This window comes from Sturnira hondurensis, unplaced genomic scaffold, assembly GCF_014824575.4.
Source record: "Sturnira hondurensis isolate 20B ecotype Veracruz unplaced genomic scaffold, ASM1482457v3 Scaffold0005220, whole genome shotgun sequence".
Lineage (NCBI taxonomy): Eukaryota > Metazoa > Chordata > Mammalia > Chiroptera > Phyllostomidae > Sturnira > Sturnira hondurensis.
In genome coordinates, this window is record NW_028077851.1 from 6,284,139 (window position 1) to 6,303,573 (window position 19,435).

Here is a 19,435-nt window from a genome sequence, read left to right on the forward strand (position 1 = left end):
CAGTGTGGGGCATGTGAGAGGCAACCACACATTGATGTTTCTTAAAAAAAAAAAAAAGACAGCACTATCTCAAGGCAGTTTTAATTCTAACAATAGGAACTTAAATACCAGTCAACTTTGAAATATTTGCAGGCCCTCTTTACCCGAATAGAATTTTTAGTTATTTCAGAAAAGCCATTAAAACATGTTACCACTAAAAGTGATGCTTTTATTCAGAATTAAGTATAATATCGTTTGCAATATTGGAAATGAATCAGGATGCACTGAATAAATGCTGTAAAAACTGGAATCATAAATGCCTTTATGTAAACAAATCACTTAATGTGAAGACCAGATGATTTGTGAAAAATATATAATTGCATGTGATTAAAGCTTGATGAACGTATGTCATCTATCATGACTCAGCTTTCACTCTAAGCACCAGCATTATTAGGTACTGTAACATGCACTTCATGATTTGTTTCTTATCAGTGTAGGCTATGGGAGTCATTATTCATTAAAATTGCCTGTTTTACCCTTATAAAACTGATCATATGAACCTTATCAAAATTTCCACCACTTATATTTTTAGAAGCTGAAAACAAGAGTTTTCTAAAATTAAATTCACCTATTTTATCTTTTTTATTTTAAAGGTCTTATTTATTTTAAGAGAGAGGGGAAAGGAGGGAGAAAGAAAGGGAGAGAAACATTGATGTATGAGAGATACAGTGATCAGTTGCCTCTCGCACACCCCCAACTAGGGGCCTGGCCCGGAACCCAGACATGTCTGGGAGTCGAACTGCTGACCTTTCATTTCGCAGGCTGGCACTCAATTCACTAAGCCATATCCGCCAGAGCAAACCCACCCTGTTTTTATAATCGAAAAATGTTTACTTAAAAATGGAGGAAAAAATCTATTACCAGAAAGAGCAACCATATCATTTAAATTATAGAAGCCAAGCCCTGGCTGGTGTGGCTCAGTGGATTGAGCACGGGCCAGTGAACCAAGGGATCATGGTTCGATTCCTGGTCAGGGCATATGGCTGGGTTGCAGGCCAGTTCCCAGCAGGGGATGCACAAGAGGCAACCATACATTGATGTTTCTCTCCCTCTCTTCCCTTCCCCTCCAAAGATAAATAAATAAAAATCTTTAAAAAATTATAGAAGCCAATTCAGAGTCCTGGTTTTTATGTCAAAGTAGTCAAGGAGGTGAATAAAATATTGCAAGTTGAATGTGATCATCAGTTTTCCTTTGGTAAACCTTTAGTATATGAGGAAACTCCTATTTGTAAAAACATTCTGATTGTAGAAAACCATCTTGGTTATAGGGCATCTGAAAGCACCGTAAGTACAAGTATAACTGCTGCTTCACCTCCTTAAAGCTTCTCTAGTTTAACATTTCACAAATTACAAATTGAGATTTCCCACTTTTGAGTAGGAGATTCTGACATTGTAACCGAGTCCGCAGTAGCAGAACACAGCCTCCTGCTGACTGGCCACGTCAGCTGAGGATTTGACATGCTTGTCACAAACTGCTGTAACCATAAATGAATGGCTACTATTTCTTGTATAATATTGCTGCATGTACCTAAAGCAGGCTTTAAAGACGTAGTTTAGTTTGAGGCTCTAGTACCTTTTAACTATTTCTGTTTTTTTATTTCACATGCATAAACACACCACACAGGAGGCCATCTGTCCTTTATAGCCTTCAGGGCACCTCAGCCCTTGCGTGTCGCCCAAGCAGCTCAGAGAAAGGTCCCAAAACATGTAAATTGTTTCTGAGAGCCTCATCTCTGTGCTTCATAGTGTCATCATTTTCCTTTGAAATGTGTGATATTAGAAATATGTGATTTCGCAGGATTATTTGTGTTCCCCAGGGAACTTGGTTCCTCTTAACTTGGCAGTGTGGAAAGGGAAGTGGGCAGTGGAAAACAACTGGAATAGCAGAGGAGGCACTTGTGACTAGAAAGACACTGTCAGCCAAGGATGCTAGTGGTTGTATAAAGTTAAAAGCCCTGACTGGTGTGGCTCAGTTGGAGTGTCTTCCCATGCACCAAAAGGTCACGGGTTTGACTCCCGATGAGGGAGTGTGTGAGGCAACCGACTGATGCTTCTCTCTCACCTTGATGTTTCTCTTCTCTTTCCTTCCTTTCCCATCTCTGCTTCCCATCTCCCTAAAATCAAAGAGCATGTCCTTGGGCAAAGATTGAAAAAAAGGTAAAAAGCACCAGAATCCTCGGCTGCATATCAGTATATTAGTTTAGCAGGTCTTATGCCTTAAAAGTCCATTGTAAAGCCCTGAAGCCTTCGGTAACCTGGAGTCTGGACCAGCAGGTCTGGGGTGGGGCCTGACACCCTGCATTTCTAACAAACTCCAAGGAAAGGCCACTCATGCTAGTTCCTGAGCCAGCTTAATGTGATGAAGCATGTTCACATTTTAACATCCTGTGAAGCTTATGTGTGTTTATGTGCACCTCATTGGCTAAGCCCTAGGCAGGCAATAAATACTTAAAATGTTCCACCAAACAGTTGCAAATTATTTTGTTCTTTAAATGTTTTATTTATTTATTTTTAGAGAGAGGAGAAGGGAAGGAGAAAGAGTAAGAGAAACATTGATGTGTGGTTGCACTCCATTCTGGGAACTGGCCTGCAACCCAGGCATGTGCCATGACTGGGAATTGAACCGGCAACACTTTGGTTGGCAAGCCCACGCTCAATCCACGGAGCCACACCAGCCAGGGCATATTTTGTTCTTTAAAGGAATAACATTTCGCCCTGGCTGGTGTAGCTCAGTGGACTAATAAGCATGGGCCTGTGAAGCAAAGGGTCGCTGGTTTGATTCCCAGTCAGGGCACATGCCTAGGTTGCAGGCCAGGTCCCCAGTCGGGGACATGTGAGAGGCAACCACACACTGATGTTTCTCTCCCCCCTTTTCCTTCCCATCCCCTCTCTCTAAAAATAAATAAATAAATAAATTTAAAAGATTTTATTTATTTATCTTAGAGGGGAAGGGAAGGAGAGAGAGAGAGAGAGAATTATCAGTGTATGGTTGCCTCTCGTGCATCCCCTGCCAGGAACTGGGAACTAGCCTGCAACCTAGGCATGTGCCCTGACTAGGAATCGAACCGCGATCGTGTGGTTTGTAGGCCCACGCTCAATCCACTGAGCTACACCAGCCAGGACTAAAATATTTTTTTTAAAGGAATAACATTTCAGTTACCTGTATCATTTACGAGAGCAGAACATTTTACTCCTTGATGAATCCATAAAAATATAGCATAACTATGTTTATGCTGTATAGCCTTACTTTATCCTTTTATTTTTGCAAGGCAATACACAATTAGGTTGTTTTTAAATACAATGAATATCATGTAAAATTGATGTAACAATATACTTCCATCGTCATTTTAGGTGTTTAGCTTTCTCTGGAACCTTTTTTTGGGCATTGATTCAACATCCATCAATAAGAATTTTAGTGCATCGTCTTTAAGAGCTGAGTGCTGTCACATCATGATCTGCTCACATCTAGGATTTTTAGCAACTTAAAAGCATTTCACATGTTCCTTTCCCTCCAGCAAACTCTGTCAAACAAATCTTTCCCTTTACTAGGGTTATTTCAGGAGTGACCAGGCATCACCTCCGAGCCCACACTCAGTCCTTTGCAATTGTGGCACCGCAGCGGCGACCTCCTGATAATGGGGTCAGCGGTTTCATGAGCACGTGAGTTTACTGCTACGATCCAGGTCATCCTCGCCGGGGACAGTCTGGCTCACTCACACGGCTGCATCCCAAATTACAAACACAGGAATAATGAGCACTCGGGCCCACACTCAGTTCTCTCGTTGACTTATACCTTTGTCAAAGAACCATAGACTAAATTTTTATGGGGCCAAGAATAAAATATGTACATTTTCTTATAAAGAATTATCTTAATTCTATCCCCTTTTATGAAATAAAAGCTCCTTAAAACTTAAGGTTTAAGAAATGAATGCCTTGGAAGTTATGCTACCCTGTTCTTTTAAAATAACCATCTTCTAGTTTAGCAGAATGCAAGTAGGACTGATCAGTGAAGTTTTGTAAGTTTGTACTCAGAGGAACATAATTTTATAAAGACAGTTTAATTAAGACAAACAAAGTTATTTATATGTGATGGCAACTGAAACAAGAGACTTTAGGTTGAATGGCCTTTGACAGTCATTAATACAAAAAAGGATGACAGGCCCTGCTTTCTACAAAAGCCATGATGTAATATTTAGGAAAATAGTATTACTGAATGTGGTATGGTTAAAAAAAAAATGAGAAAGAAAAAATCCCAAAGAAAAATATTTTTGCACAGTACTTCTCCATGTCAAATTGTGTGATGTTTATACCATTAAAATCTACAATTCTTTTATCTTTTGGCTTCCAGATGGAATTGTAGAAAATACCAAGAAAACAGTTCCGAAAGTGCTTCTTCTTGAGTTCTTTGGTACAATTTGGTCATTTTGATAGCTATCAATCCATTAAATACTTTAAAGTACACGTATCAACAAAAGTGCAACAAGAAGTACAAATGTTTAGAAAACCACAATTGAAGAATATATTGTTGACCTCACGGAAAACAGAATTCTGTAAGTTTATTCGTGTTCCTGTGGCTAAGATACCCATACTGACTATAAGAATATCTCTAGCTAGATTTATAGTAAAGAAATATTAAACATCCCTTTTTGATTAGAGTAAATGCTCTTGATTTTTTTTAAAGAGGCAAATTTCAACGTGAAAAAAGAGTAATTCTGAGTTTCATAAAGTTATGCTCTTTTGTGCCTTTTGATTCACACAGTGTTATCATCAAGAATTTAATGTCAGTTACAGAATGTTAAGGACTATTCTTTTCTTTCAGTAAGCAGTTAATTGTCCTCCTGCAGCAACTTCTCTATTTCCTGGTCCCAGTTTTCATCTCGCCTCTCTGATTCTGCCACCACTTCGTATTCTTGCAGCTCCTGCTGTAGTTCTTTTTCCCAGTCTGTAGCATCCTCTAAAAGAAAGAGATGAGAAGGAAAAGGTTCTCTCTGAACTCATCATGCTGGTTTTAACAATTCAGTGGACTACAACTACCTAAGTCCTAGCCACAGGCATTTTGAATGTCTCAGGCTTCCTCATGTGTGTGCCCAGAAAAACTGAACAAATTTTAAGAGTAACTAAGAAATTACAAATATCCTTTCTAATAAGATTAGAAAGAAAAATTTGTTAGATGTAGAACCAAAGTATCAGATGTTGTCAGTAAATACGGGGTGTTATTTTGCTTTATCTAGGCCTCTACTTTTCCTTCAACTTAATGAGATAACTGATAATATTTGGGGACGAATTAATTTTTACCACTAACAATGATGATAATGGTAGCAAAAACAGTGAACATTTCTTGAGCACTTCTGAGCCAGGCTCTGTACTATCCACTCTCTACTTTTTCATTCTTAGAACAACCCACAGACTAGATACCACTATTATACACATTTTTTATTATATGCATTTTACAGATCGGGAAATGGAGGCTGAGAGAGGTTAAGGAACCTGCCCAAGATCACACAGCTTGACAGCAGCAGACATGTAGATGGAACCAGATCTGCAGGCCCCACAGCCTGTGCTTAACCACTGTAGTAGTGGTCTCCCTAGAGAGGCAAGGGGCGCCAGGACTGGAGGTCAGGCAGTCTCTTGCTGCAGCCTGGCCCCTCACACAGGGCTCCATCTGAGCTCTCACACTGGTCTTCCGTGTTGAGATTTAGAGCGGCAACTCCTGCTTGAACACTCGATATAAGTTTTGTGTGTGTATGTGTGTTCATACGTGCATATGTATGTAAAGGCAAGAAGCATCTGCTATGTAGTGTTATAAAACAGTGAGAAAACAAAACAAACCAGCTATTTATAAAGCAAAGCCTAAATTCATTTTCATCTCTTACAACTAAAGTTTTAGTAGCTGTAGAGAAAACAAAAACCAAATGTTTTAATTTTTTTTTGCAACAGTGACCTCAAGGGAAAAGACTGTGTTGCATAACAACCAATTACAGAAATATTTATTCATCGCTTACTGAGTGCCAGGCTCCATGATAGGTACTGTGGGGGACAAGCAGACAAGGCGTAACTGCTTTGAGGAACTTACAATTTACCTGGGGTGAGCCCAGGCAACTACTATAAAAAAGAACATTAACTGGCCCAAATTACAACTAGGGCAGTGATTCAGAGAAAGAACAGGTCTCCAGAGTAGCCAGGAGCTAGCCTCTAGGAAGCTGGCCAGTTTTCTGACCAGTGCTCTCTGCGCAACCTATGGGAACAGCCGACTGCCTAAACTCTGAGTCTCAGAAGGCTTCAGGAAATAGTCTACCTTTGATGATGGACCCAAGCCTTTGCTTTTCATCCAGTACAAAGCCAGTAATTTGTCCTGATGTGTCAAAGAAAGCAACCCTCCGCTTGTACTTTTTTTCTTTTAATTTTTTAAAACTCAGATTTTATTTTTTATTTTTGAAGAGAGGGGAAGGAGGGAGAAAGAGAGGGAGAGAAACAGTGACAGGTTGCCTCTTGCACACCCCCATCTGGGGACCTGGGCTACAACCCAGGCATGTGCCCTGACTGGGAATCAAACCAGCGATCTTTTGATTGACAGGCTGATGCTAATTCCACTGAACCATACTAGTGAGGGCAATGCACTTTTTTCCTAAATTCTTTAGATTTTTAGAGGCAGCCTGTTCCTTCCCAGCAGTGATGCTCTTGTGATATACAGCAGCTGGGAAAAGAAGCTTCTAGATCCAAGCATAAACCCAAGGAGAATGCCAGTTTTTAAAGCAGAGTGCCAGAAGGCAGTGTCTCCATGTGAAAGGTATACTTGCTTTCCGCCCTGTTCCTGGCCACCTGTCCTTGGACGGAGAGGCCTGGGACACATCGCTGGGTCTCAGTTTCTTCTGTCTATGCTTCTGTGAATGATTAGGGCAGAGAGGTGTGAGGTCTAGTCACGTGAACTAGAATCCTTCCTCTGGTGGACAGAGAAGCGATTCTGATGCAAAAGTTACAGCCTATTTTTGTATATCTGCTTCAGTAATAACCACTCTCTACAACCAACTTCAGAAATGGAGAACAGAACGGTTGTTTTGTTTTGTACCTTCTACTATGGTTGTCTCCTCCCGCTTTTTGTCGAGCACTAGCTGCTCCATTTCCTTCCTCAGATCCTCCTGATCTATGTCACAGGCATCGAAGGCGTCACTGACAAACTCAGAAACGCCGGGGCTGGTAGAGATCTCCTCTTCATCCTGAAATGCAACAAATAAGCTGTGGAAATGGTTTCCTAAGTGACTTTTATAGGCTAGACCTCTTGCTTATGGTCATCTAGCAATTTAATGCAGCATCATTTTCACTTCCTTTCTCTGCTAGTCCAATGATCACTGCTCTCCAACCTTCTTTTTTTAAAAAATATTTTATTTATTTATCTTTAGAGGGGAAGGGAAGGAAAGAGGAAGGAAACGTCAATGTATGGTTGCCTCTCGTGTGTTCCCTACCGAAACTGGCCTGCAACCCATGCATGTGCCCTGACTGGGAATCGAACCGCGATCGTCTGGTTCGCAGGCCCTTGCTCAGTCCACTGAGCTACACCAGCCAGGGCCACTACTCTCCAACCTTCTAACCTGCACATTGCTTGGTAACTAAATGAGTTACAGCTGGAATCTATTGTGTTCGCTCCCGTTGGACTCACTCCAATCAGCCTGTCCGATCCCCAAAGAGCGTATCCAGAATGATTTATGCCAGGGAATCGCCTCAAGTCTGAGCTGTAGGTCCCCAACTATTCAAAGTACTGGCCCCCTCTCTTTCACAGCAGGTAAGACCTGTATCCGTAAGTTGTTTGAAATGGTATCTCAGAGAGTTAATACACAGCAACTTCATTTCCAGACATCAACTACTAGGAATAATGTAAAATTGCATTACCTCTTGAGTTTTAAGATGAGATTTGATTATGACAGGTGGTGTTTTGGGCCGTACTGCCTCTAAGAAGTGAGAATAAAAGAGACAATAATTGCTTGATTTAATTCTGAATATATACAATAACAGCTCAAAATCCACAAATATGATGATATTAAACAATTTACAGAAATAAAATTTTAATAGTATGCTTTCGGTTTTTATGTTATTACAAGAAATAGCCAGGTGAAATCATCCCTCTTTCTTTTTTTTTGAGATTTTATTTTTTTATCTTTAGAGGGAAGGGAAGGAGGGAGGGAGAGAAACATTAATGTGTGGTTGCCTCTCGTGTGTCCCCTGCTGGGACCTGGCCTACAACCCAGGCATGTGCCCTGACTGGGAATCGAACCCCGATCATGTGGTTCACAGGCCCGCACTCAATCCACTGAGCTATATACCAGCCAGGGCTCATCCCTCTTTCTTTTGGGGATATTTTAATACTCCATCATATTCAATGCCTCTTATACGGATTCCCAGCATGAAATAATTTTTGACTTCAGTGCTAGCAAAATCTATTTAAGAATAGTTCTCTTTCTTTTAGGATAATGAGAACTAAGTTATTTACCAAGTTTTCCTTTTCTTCCTATGCTAGGAAGTACAAAGTAAAATGTAATACTTAATCACAGCTTCTTTTCTCACAGCTGCATTTGCTATCTTATAAATCTTACTAGATCTTACTATTCTTTAGTGAACCCTGTCTAAAGCCTATTTTGTTACACAGGCAATATTTGATAAAATGGCATTTTCCAATAAAAGTAATAAAAGGAAATACTAAAGAATGATAGACACTTGGGATTCATATTAACATTGGTAAAATGCCAAACTTCACTGCACAGAGCAACTTCATTACAGTAGTGGTCTACACAATCTGAACCTTAGGACACACCAGTTTTGTGTAATTATTTAAAATTTCATGAATGGAAAAGTCCCCAGTTGTAAATAGTACCTACATAGAGCAGGTATTCATTAAATGTTAAAGAATATAACAAAATACATTAAATTTTTAAAATTTATTGATTTCAGAGAGGGGGGGGAGGGGAGACAGAGAGAGAAACACTGATTTGTTGTTCCACTTATTCATACATTCATTGGTTGATTCTTGTATGTGCCCTGACTGGGGATCGAACCTACAACCTTGGTGTATCTGGATGATGCTGTAACCAACTGAACAAGCTGGCCAGGGCAATACATTTGTTATTTCAATTATTGTTACAGATATTAAATCATTGCTGATATTATAAAACACTTTCCCCAACAACCAGGGGTGAGCTGTCACAACAAGAATCAAATGTGTAATCTACTGTCGCCTGGCTCTGAGCTGGGTGTTTGTAACTTGGAGTGGAACGGAGCTTAGTTCTGCTCTACAGACTACAGCACCAGGGAAGCGTCGGGTTGAATGAAGGCTGAGCAACAAAGAAAAGCAGTGGACTGAGTCGGTGGAGGGCAGAAGGCATAAAAAGTCACATGGGCAATGAAAGAGACAGCCAAGGTGACTGGTGATCAAAGGACAGATAAAAGGAAAGAAATTACAAAATGCAGAATGAGAAAAAGAGAGCAAAGTAAAAGATTGGCAAAGACTGGTGAGTGAGGTCAGCAAGTGAGGGCAACAAGCGAAGCATGATTATTCCCCCTGGAAAGAAGAGTTCTGGGTAAGATGATGACATTTCCGATACATGCAAGATGACAAGCTCATGGGGGTCTTTAAGTTAAGAACATTTTAAAAATAACTGCTTTCCAGAGAGTTCTCTGACGATACCTGTCAATGGCAGTGTATCCTCTCTGCCGTGGCTCTTTTCCTTTCTGGCGGCAGCAGCCTGCTGCTGGGCGGCCAGGGCCGTGAGCTGGGCCGACTGTTTAATCAGGGACACTCGGTAAAAGTAGTTCCTCCAAAACACTTCTTCCTTCACGCTTTTAAAGACAAACAACATCACATTTGAGCATGCATGCCCACAGAGGCATGGAGGGGTTATTTGTTTCATGGAGACTGGAATAGATGATTTTTAGGGGCATGTGCAAATCTAAGGGAGGCTCAAAGGAGATTCTCATTTGCTTTCCAAATGGAAGGTGAATAACAGGATAAAAAGAACAGCTATCTTCACAGCAGCAAAAGAAAACTCACAGAACACCAATGAAGCCTCAGCATTTCTAGACATCTTAACGATACCAACACTGGCCTCGGCAGAGGAAGACTGGGTGCTGCTGTGAAGAAAAGCAGCACAATCACCTGGGAGACTGGAAACAGAGCCAGGACCCAACCAATTATTTGCTGTTTACTGAAGAATTAAGTGCTTTCAAGCAGCGAGACAAAAAGATTGTGGGTGTTGTTCCTTATGAAAGGAAATGTTTGGCAGCTTGTAAATAACTAGCAATCTGTAAGGGCCAGCAACGAGGTGGAAGATGGTTGATAATGTGGCATGTGAGTCTGAACTGGGTCCTTTCACCTAAAAGGGTATTATTGGGACAAATGGTTAAAAGCAGAATAGGTTCTGCGAATTAGATGGCAAAAACGTGGAAGTGACCGCTTCCTTATTTGGATGGTTACATCCTGTTTATGCAGGAGAATCCGTTTGTAGCAAATCAGTTCCCACACACTAATGCAATCAGGTCCCAAATGACTCAGGAAACAGTTCTTCAGACTGTATGTCTCACCTTTCTGTAAATTTTGATTGTTTCAAAATAATAATAATAATAATAATAATAATAATAATAAACATTGATAACTATGTTCACCTCAGAGCAATTACATAAAAAGATCAAAGGTAGAAGACAAAAGACTCAGCCAAAAAACACTGAATGTATGCCCCTTCCACTCCCCCAGCCAAGGACAGCCAACAACGTTGGTGACCTGCAAGACATACCTGGTATGTTGTGTTTTTATTTTTTGTTTTTTCTCTTTTGGCCTGGAGGAGTTGTTTGTTTATGTTGTAAAAATGCTTTGCTAGTAGAAATGACCAGAGTACCAGAGAATGTCTCTTTACCTCCCGGTTTACTAGAAGTTTCTTAGAATGGGGGAAAGCTGAGGAAGAAAGCATGACAGAAAGACATGGAAGGAGTAGAAGAAATTCAGTGAGAACCAAGAGAAAACAATGAGATCCAGGCTTAAGAATGAGGACAGGGCTTGCCTTAGATAGCACTTCAAACCACAGACAGGGTCATCACATCTGTGAGCGGCCAAGCTGGGTCAGGAAGTGCGACAGGCAAAATGCAAGTTTATTTCCACAAATTAGGCCAGGTAACAAGCTGACATGATGCTAGGCGCAGCCATCTCTTCTGTCATTAATCCTGCCAACATTTTCTGAGTGCCACATGCACCCAGGCCCCATGCTAGGTGCTGGCAGGGAGGGGTTAAGGGATGGATAAGACGAGTTGTCTGCCAAAATAGATGGGCACAGCAATAATGACCTCTTACTCGTTCAGCTCTGACCATGTGCCAAGAAGCATTTCCCAAACTCGTGTGGCCACACGAGTCTCTGTTTCTCTTAGCATATCTTGGAAGTAGTTTGGCAGGAGACTCAGCTTAATAGCAAGCAGTAAGGACTTCTAGCCGTCCACAAGTTTAGCAGAGGAATATCACTGTGCTACAGCTGCTGGAAGAGCTAACGAAACCTTAGGCTGCATTAAAAAGCACACAAGATTCTCTAGAGTGTGCTCCTCTGCAGTCAGACAACGCAGCATATCCACTTTGGGGAACTCGCTTTCAGAGGGTAATCACCCGGGGGGTGGGGGATACAGACACTGGGACACCTGGGGAACAACTGCAGGAACTGGGCATTTGCCCGGATAAATTCAGAGGCCTTAAACTGTAACATCACAGCCAAACAAAAGTTGAGATTAGCTTTCCCGTGAGGCAGTGAGTGGCGTGAATATTTTCAAGATCACTTTTAATTCTGAGCTCTCTGAAATGTCCAAAATGAACAGTGTACTGGCTATCTACAGTGGTTCTCAAGCAATGTTTGCCCTTGTAATAAAAACACCCAACTGTTTTCTTTTCCCAGAGGCCTCTCCCTCTTGATGTAACAGGAAGTGGTCACAGGCACACTGCAGAAATATTGGGTTACCTCCTGGAGAGAGTCAAATGCACGTGACCTACTAAAGGTTCTGAGAAGCCTTACGATGAAATAAAAAATCCAACCAGCATATCAATTCCCAAACATTTGTCTCACCACTTATGCTCCAAGGACTGTTTTAAAGCATTAGTATGCTGTGAACAGCCTTCGGGAAACAATGGGCGTATGTCACAGCCCAAGACTGTCACAGGAAGAAACTGTGATTTCCCTACTGTCGTGTGAGTAACCTCTGACGCGCTGGCGGGCCCTGCCTCTTGCCAGCACTGCTGCACTGCCGTCATAGGAAAGCGCTACCAAACTAAAAGGCATTTTAAAAGACAGAGAAAATACTTGTTTCCTTTTCTAAATCGTTACTACTTAGTGATGGCTTCTGTTGAGAAAAAGTGTCTGAAATGATCAAAGTTGCATTCCTGCATGTCAGAAGGAAAAGTCCAGAAGCCCTGTATTTATGTGTGATGACTCATTTTTGTTTTGTTTTATTATGGAAATTTCAACAGAAGTGGAGAGACCAGAACAAAGAACCCCCATGTACTCATGACCTAACTTTAAGAACCACCACCATTTTGCAAGTCATGCTTCGTCTATGCCTCCTTCCCTGCACACAATGCTTTTCTTTGGGGGTAGGTTGTAAAATTTTAAGGCAATGGCAGATATCACACCCTTTCATCCGTGAATACTTCAGTAAGCATTTCTAACAGATAAAGACTAACAAACCAAACCTAATTTCTAAAGCATTGCTAACAGAATTGTAAATAGGAAATTGGAATTACATTACTCAATGGGCAGTTTACTTAGCCAGCAACAAATCTGAAATACTATTTGCCAAATACCAATTTTGCAAGCTTAAAAAAGAAATCAAACTACTGTCAGCAGTGAGAGGGAGAAAGAATTGTCAAAAAAACAAAACTATGGATGGTGACATGCCTGCCGTGAGCACCCGAGGCCACAAGGCTCAGCGCCTCAGGGCCTCTGGACAGTCCCCAGAGCACTGGCAGAGCGTCGGCTGTGTGGCCTAGGGTGATTCCAAAGTTCTCAAGCTGATGGAGCTTTTGTGCATGGAGTACCCCTGGACCCCTGAGCTTTGCTGTGCTTCTCTGAGAAAGAGGCAACTATTCAAATTCTGAGATAAAAAAAGCTTCAAACAGATATATACATTTAAACTGTTCAAAACCCACATCCCAGGGTTTTGTGAGCATAATAGTAATTTACCACCAATATGTTCATAATTATGAAGGGAAGAATTTCACTACAAGGAAAAACAAATAAAGGACTCTATATAACTCTTGTTCCAAGGCAGGAGGGGCAGTAAACAGGGCCTTAAAGAGAGGCAGATGGCCCCGACTCCCCTTGCCGTCCCTTCTGACCGGGGACCATGTCCCCCCTTGGCACAGTCTGAGGGTCCACTAGGACCTAAGCCTCTGCGCACTCAGGGTTGGCTGGCATATTTGACAACAGGGTCCTAGCACCGTAGGGAACGAAGCCGCAGGGGCCAGGCTTTCTCTGCTATTTTACCTGCAGCCTGGCAGGACGCTGAAGGGCGCTCTTAGGAAGCCACCAGGCCCCAACAGCCTGTGGAACACACAGCCCTGACCATGTCTCAGCATGGTGCCTTCGCCCAAAGGATGGCAGAAAAGCCTGCAACATGAAAGACAGAGCCCAAAGCAAACACAAAATTCACAGAAGAGAGAAGAGAGAAGAGTTATTTCAAGAAACTTCATGTCCTCAGAGAACAGTAAGACACCGCATCCATATAGTATGCTAGAGAAAAGGAACACTCATGTCTATGACGGTTTCAAAATAAGGGACTGGAATTGGAAAAGGTGAGGAGGACGGGAAGAGGCTGTGGTGGCGGAGGGGAGAGAAGGGGGCCTACAGCCAATGGCAGCCAGGGGCATGTCACAGAAAACACTGTGCTTATGCTGGAACTTCAAGGACAGGCAGGGATTTGAGGCGGGCAGAGGAAAATAGGAAAAGAGACAAGAACACTCCTGCCGGGGAACAGGGCAGAGTGCGCAGACGGCGCAGCCGGTCCTGATGGGCCTCATACACCTTAACTGCACTCTACCTTCTCACTAGAGATGAAAAGAGCAAATCTTAGCCTCACCCCAAATTTCCCAAAAGTTTTGATTCTGTGGTGCAGAGAGAGAGAGAGAGAGAGAGAGAGAGAGAGAGAGAGTGAGAGTGTGTGTGTGTGTATCTGGTACTGAAGGGCCACAGAGCCCCCCCCACCCCCATTTCTAAAGATTTTAATTTTCAGAGAGGAGAAGACAGGGAGAAAGAGAGAGAAAAACATCGATGCATGGCTGCCTCTCACACCCCCCAACTGGGCACCTGGCCCACAAACCAGGCATGTGCCCTGACTGGGAATTGAACTGGTGACCTTTTGTGAGATGATACCCAGCCAACTGAGCCACACTGGTCAGGACCACAGAGCCCATTGTTATGAAGAGAGTCTGAATCTGTTCTGGCCCCCATTCTTCAATTTTCCCTTGACACTGTGCACGCGACCGAGGCCACTGAAACACCCGTACATATTTTGCATAGCGGCGCCATGAGAACACAGTGCTTACAGTTTAGGAACAAGAGCGAATCTCATCCTGCTCAGCAGTTCGTCCTCCTGGAGCATGACTAGGGCAACAGGGTACATCTGATCAAAGTCAAAATGAAACTGCACACCGATTGGAGGGTCGCGGAGGAAGTTCCTCTTGTCCTTTGATGAAAAGGGGCAAAACCACAGAATGCAATTAATATTTAACAATGCATCATTGATTGTATGAATACTGAAATTCTCCTAAACACTTCAGCCACAAGTCCACTGAACTGTCATTAACCTGTCCACTTAAAAGAGAGCAGAGAATGACCACTCCTTTGATATATTTTTAAGTCTCTACTGGACAGCCTTGTGAGAGACCAGGGAAGTCAATCATGCACATAGTTGAGCTTATATAGTCTGAAATCATAATGAATACATGTTTGTTTTACTGGGCACCATTAGGTATGTGAAAACTATTGTAGATAATCTTAGAAACATTCTGACTGCAGTTGAAGTCAGCTAACCTTGGTGGTCATATCAGAAAACTGAAACCCACCACTCAATTTACTTCTCAAGTGTGCACAGGCCACACTTTCATCCTACTCCTCTCGACAGAATGCCAAGGCCCAGGCTCTGCCTGACAAATCCCTGCGAAGCTGCACAGGTCCGTCCCTATACCAAGAGCCTGGGAATGTGATGGTGACTGACAGACACAGTGTGGCTTCTCTGCAGAACATGGCCAGGCTGGGAAAAGGTTCATTGTTTGTTCAATCAATAAACTTTTGCTGAGCTGCAGTGAGCCCAAGCCTGGGGCCCCAGCTGCCACCCCAGCTTCTTTGTTGCAACACTATGAAGTGAGCGCTTCTATCCTCACTTTACAGAGGAAGAAACTGGGTCACGGAAGCAAAATGGTTTATCCAAGATCAGGCCTGTGCTGTGAGTGGCAGGGCCAGGACGCAGGGCTTCCCCTTCCGGGGTCAAGTATTCCTCCCACTGTAGCGCAGCCACAAACTCAATGGGCTGCCTATGCATCTCACGTGTTCTGCCTATTTTTATCTAGGACACTGACTTCACTATGCATGATGAACCCTGCACAGGTGTGCCAACACTACAGGGACAGCAAGATACTGAGATCCTGCCACCTTGAACTTATGCACCGCTTCCAATTTTCTCACGCAGCCCTCCCGGTTGCTCACTCCTGCAGTCTGCTTCCTGCAAGTTTCCAAAGCAAAAGGCATGGTGCTAGGAAGCCTGCAGCAGAGAGCAGGAAAATGAATTAACTGCCCCCCCCCTTAACTCTTCTTGCCCTGCTAGCTATCAATCTTTTTAAAAAAAATTCACTTGCCTCTCATAAGCTCCTTGACAGAGAACTGGACCTGCAACCTTTCACTTTGCCGGACAACATCCAACCAACTGAGCCACACCGGTCAGGACTCAATCTTCTTTTAAAAAATATGTGACAAATAAAGCCCTGGCCGGTGTGGCTCGGTTGGGGCCACTGTCCCACAAAGCGAAAGGTCACAGGTTTGGTCCCGGATCTGGTCCCCAGTCAAGGCACATATGAGAGGCCAGCGGTCGATGCTTCTGTCACGCCAGTGTTTCTGTACCTCTCTTTCTTCTTCCTTTGGCCTTTCTCTAAAAGTAAATAAATAAAAACTTTTAAAAACGTGACAAATAACTTTAAGTAAGTCCTTCTTCACACTGCTGCACTCAGGCTAAGCTGCCTTACGCTAAGGGTTAGAGAATCCACAACCCATGAAGAGGTACTGACAAAATAAAACGCCATACAAATACTTCTGCAAACACTCTGTCGTTAGTGTATTAAAACTGCAGTCTCATTAAAAAGACATTCGACCCAAGACTGCAGTGAGAAAGCATCCCCTTCACCGAAGACTGTCGTACAGCTTCTGACCCAGAGTCAGTACGTGACATGAAACTGTGAGAAAACGCTGCTGTAACCCCCAACCTGGAAGAGCCGTGACAGTTCGTGTTGCTCTTGGACCACTTTTCTTCAGTTAGCCAAGAAGGAAATGAAATGCAAAGCCCAAAGGCAGAGCTTCCTGGATAGGGCCCATTTCCTAGGGAACGAGGGTAGCTTGGAATTCCTGAGGTAGCACACGGCTCCGCTGATTACTGTATAAACGGACATGTCCGATCATCCCCTCTCCTACAGACCGAGCATAACAACCAAGGCAAAAGCTGCTGTTTGGGGCCACTCAAACCATCAAGACTGTTTCTAATCTATTTCTTTTTTTTGAAACATGCTTTTACTTATAAATATGCTCCACACCTGTTTTCTAAAAATTCAAAACAAAAGCAAAGCACAGAGTCAAAATCCCCACCATCCACAAACAACACCATGCACACCCTCCTGGACATGTCTCTCTGCGTATGTACAGTGTCTGTACAAATAAAACTTCACCTAAACAGAAAGACACACTATCTAGGTGCTGTGGATCACATTTTCCCTTTTCACTCAGGGTCACAAATATCTTCCCATCTCCAAAGTAGCTATGTCTGCACCAAATGAACATAATTCACTTAACCAGCTCATTTTGGTAGTCACCATATTGTTCCTAATCTTTTCTTAGAAAGATTCTCTTCTGAAGGGATCTCTTTAGACTAAATTCCTAGAAGTGGGATTTCTGGTCTAAGAGTAAGATTATTTTGATACATATTGCCCAAACTCTCCCCAGAAAGATGGAAGCCGTTTATGCTGCTCCTAAAAGCACCAATTTCACCTCATCTTGCCTATGTTGGATTTAAAAAATATCTTTGGATTTTGAGAATTCCTATATGAATAAAGCAAGAATGTGAGCCTAAATGGATTTTAGTTATTTTACCTTCCAGTGTAAAAAACTTCAAAGCCTGAAGCTGCCCCAATGTTTCCCCGAGGTTTCTACAGCAGCCTCCTAATGGGCCTAGTTGTCCACCAGACAGAAACTGTGGCTACAGTGCTGGCGGCCAGCACAGTGGGGCATGAGGGAGGAGAGGTGTGTAAAGCCCAGGGCCTCAGAAATTGCAGAGGAAGTTTATATCTTAGTCTATAAGAGATGAGATGCCATTCGAAGAGTCAATGCCAGGGAGGAGTGACATGAAATGATTCACACCAGTTATGGATCCTTCTGGCTGCTGAAATAAGCTTGTGCTGGGAAAGGGCAAGGAAGGGACAATGGATGAGATGTCTTGGGCAGATGATGGCAGCAGGACCACTGTGGTAGCAGGAAAAAAGTGGACCAGAGCTATATTCTGAACACAGCATTGTCAGGACTCAGAGGGAGGGGCAGGAGGAAGGGAAGGTATGACGACTCAAGGAAGACCCCCAGTTTGTGGCTAGAAAAAAAGGGCGAATAAATTGAGTCCTATTCTAAGATAGAGAAGATGAGAAGAATAGGTTTGGGGGGGTGTGATTAAAGGAGCTGGGGGAGCTGACCAATATGTTTATGATGTTTCCCCTCAAATGACAATTACTTAACTGTCCCTATTTCTTTTGAGGATATGCAGGTATATCACATCAGTGTCAAGTTTGGCTGTGACACAGTAAACAAAATACATGCTGTTCACACTGAACTTGTAATGGATGCTCAGACCTTTAAAGGTTTATTAATGGAAAGAAAAATCATAAAATGCCCTGGGGGAAGGCTAGAAGGAAGGTAAAGTCCAGTTTGTTTGTTGTCTAGTCTGAGGTTCCACTTATAATTTTGATTTTTTAAAAAGTGGGTTAAAGCCCTGGCTGGCATAGCTCAGTGGATTGAGCACGGGCCTGTGAACCACACAATCGCGGTTCGATTCCCAGTCAGGGCACATGCCTGGGTTGCAGGCCAGTTCCCAGCAGGGGACACACAAGAGGCAACCATACATTGATACTTCTCTCCTTCCCTTCCCCTCTAAAGATAAATAAATAAAATCTTCAAAAAAAAGTGGGTTAAAAACAAAACTTAAAAACCACTGACAACAAAAAGCTCTATTCATTGAGTCTTGTGCCAGGTGGGGGGCTTGGTCCTTACAACAGTGATTAAAGCCAGTCTCTGCCCCCTGAGAGTTCACAGCCCAGTGGAGACACAGGAAAGCGAGGGTCACATTTGAGAGTCCCAATCCCCACAACTGTATAATGGCGACAAAAGCCCCTGTCTACCTCGCAGATGTGCGGTGAGGCTGAAAAGAGATGATGTGTGTGAAAGCGCTTTCTGAAACTGTCAGGTCTACACACCTGTTAACTACGTTCCCTCTGAAGTCCCAAGAGAAATTTTTGTGGGCCAGCATATGAAATTCATTTCTTTCAACTTCAGTTTCAAACACATATAGCAGTGAAAAAGAAACTTAGAATATAATCATTTCATTCAGAAGAATCAGAATGCTGTCTGGAAGCTTTGGATCATAACATATTTCAAAAGATTATCCATCTTAATAACATAAAAGAATTCTTTTAAAGCTGAAAGAATTATTTTGTGTAATAGGTTCTTGTATTCCATTAAGAAAAAAGAACTTACGGAGAAGCAAATTAAAAGTTAGTAAAAAAAAATTAGTGAAAGTTGATCTGTACATTCCTAACGTCTTAAAAGATTTAAAAAATCGTATAGAAGAAAAACACCTGCTAAGGATACACTTGTGATAGGAAGAAAGTACTTCTACACAGAGGATCATAAGACACTTACAGCTGATAAGGCCAAAATTTGTTGCTGAATTGTTTCTTCATCACTGCTATCAACCCATGGAGGCACTGCTGCTTCTAAAAGGTGTGCAACAGCAGAGAAGAAAAGAAAAAACAGGTCACAAGGGTTACACTGCAACTGTGGTTTGAAAAACGAGAAAGTTTCCATACAACCATTTTAGTAATTTACTAATGATTTCCTCATAATTCCCACACTTAAAGCATAAA

The 19,435-nt window shown here is 42.5% G+C and overlaps 1 protein-coding gene across 1 annotated transcript in view; it reads right to left on the minus strand.

Moving 5' to 3' along the window:
* Positions 1–3,275: 3,275 nt before the first annotated feature.
* The window catches only part of SYAP1 (synapse associated protein 1), a 28,180-nt gene continuing 12,020 nt past the window's right edge, over positions 3,276–19,435 (minus strand). Inside the window, exons 4-9 of the mRNA XM_037046293.1 lie at positions 19,212–19,285; positions 14,594–14,733; positions 9,713–9,864; positions 7,924–7,982; positions 7,106–7,253; positions 3,276–4,993 (exon numbers count right to left, since the gene is read on the minus strand). Coding sequence (XP_036902188.1) covers positions 4,866–4,993; positions 7,106–7,253; positions 7,924–7,982; positions 9,713–9,864; positions 14,594–14,733; positions 19,212–19,285 — 701 coding nt within the window. The 3' untranslated portion in view covers positions 3,276–4,865. The remainder of the gene's footprint in view (positions 4,994–7,105; positions 7,254–7,923; positions 7,983–9,712; positions 9,865–14,593; positions 14,734–19,211; positions 19,286–19,435) is intronic.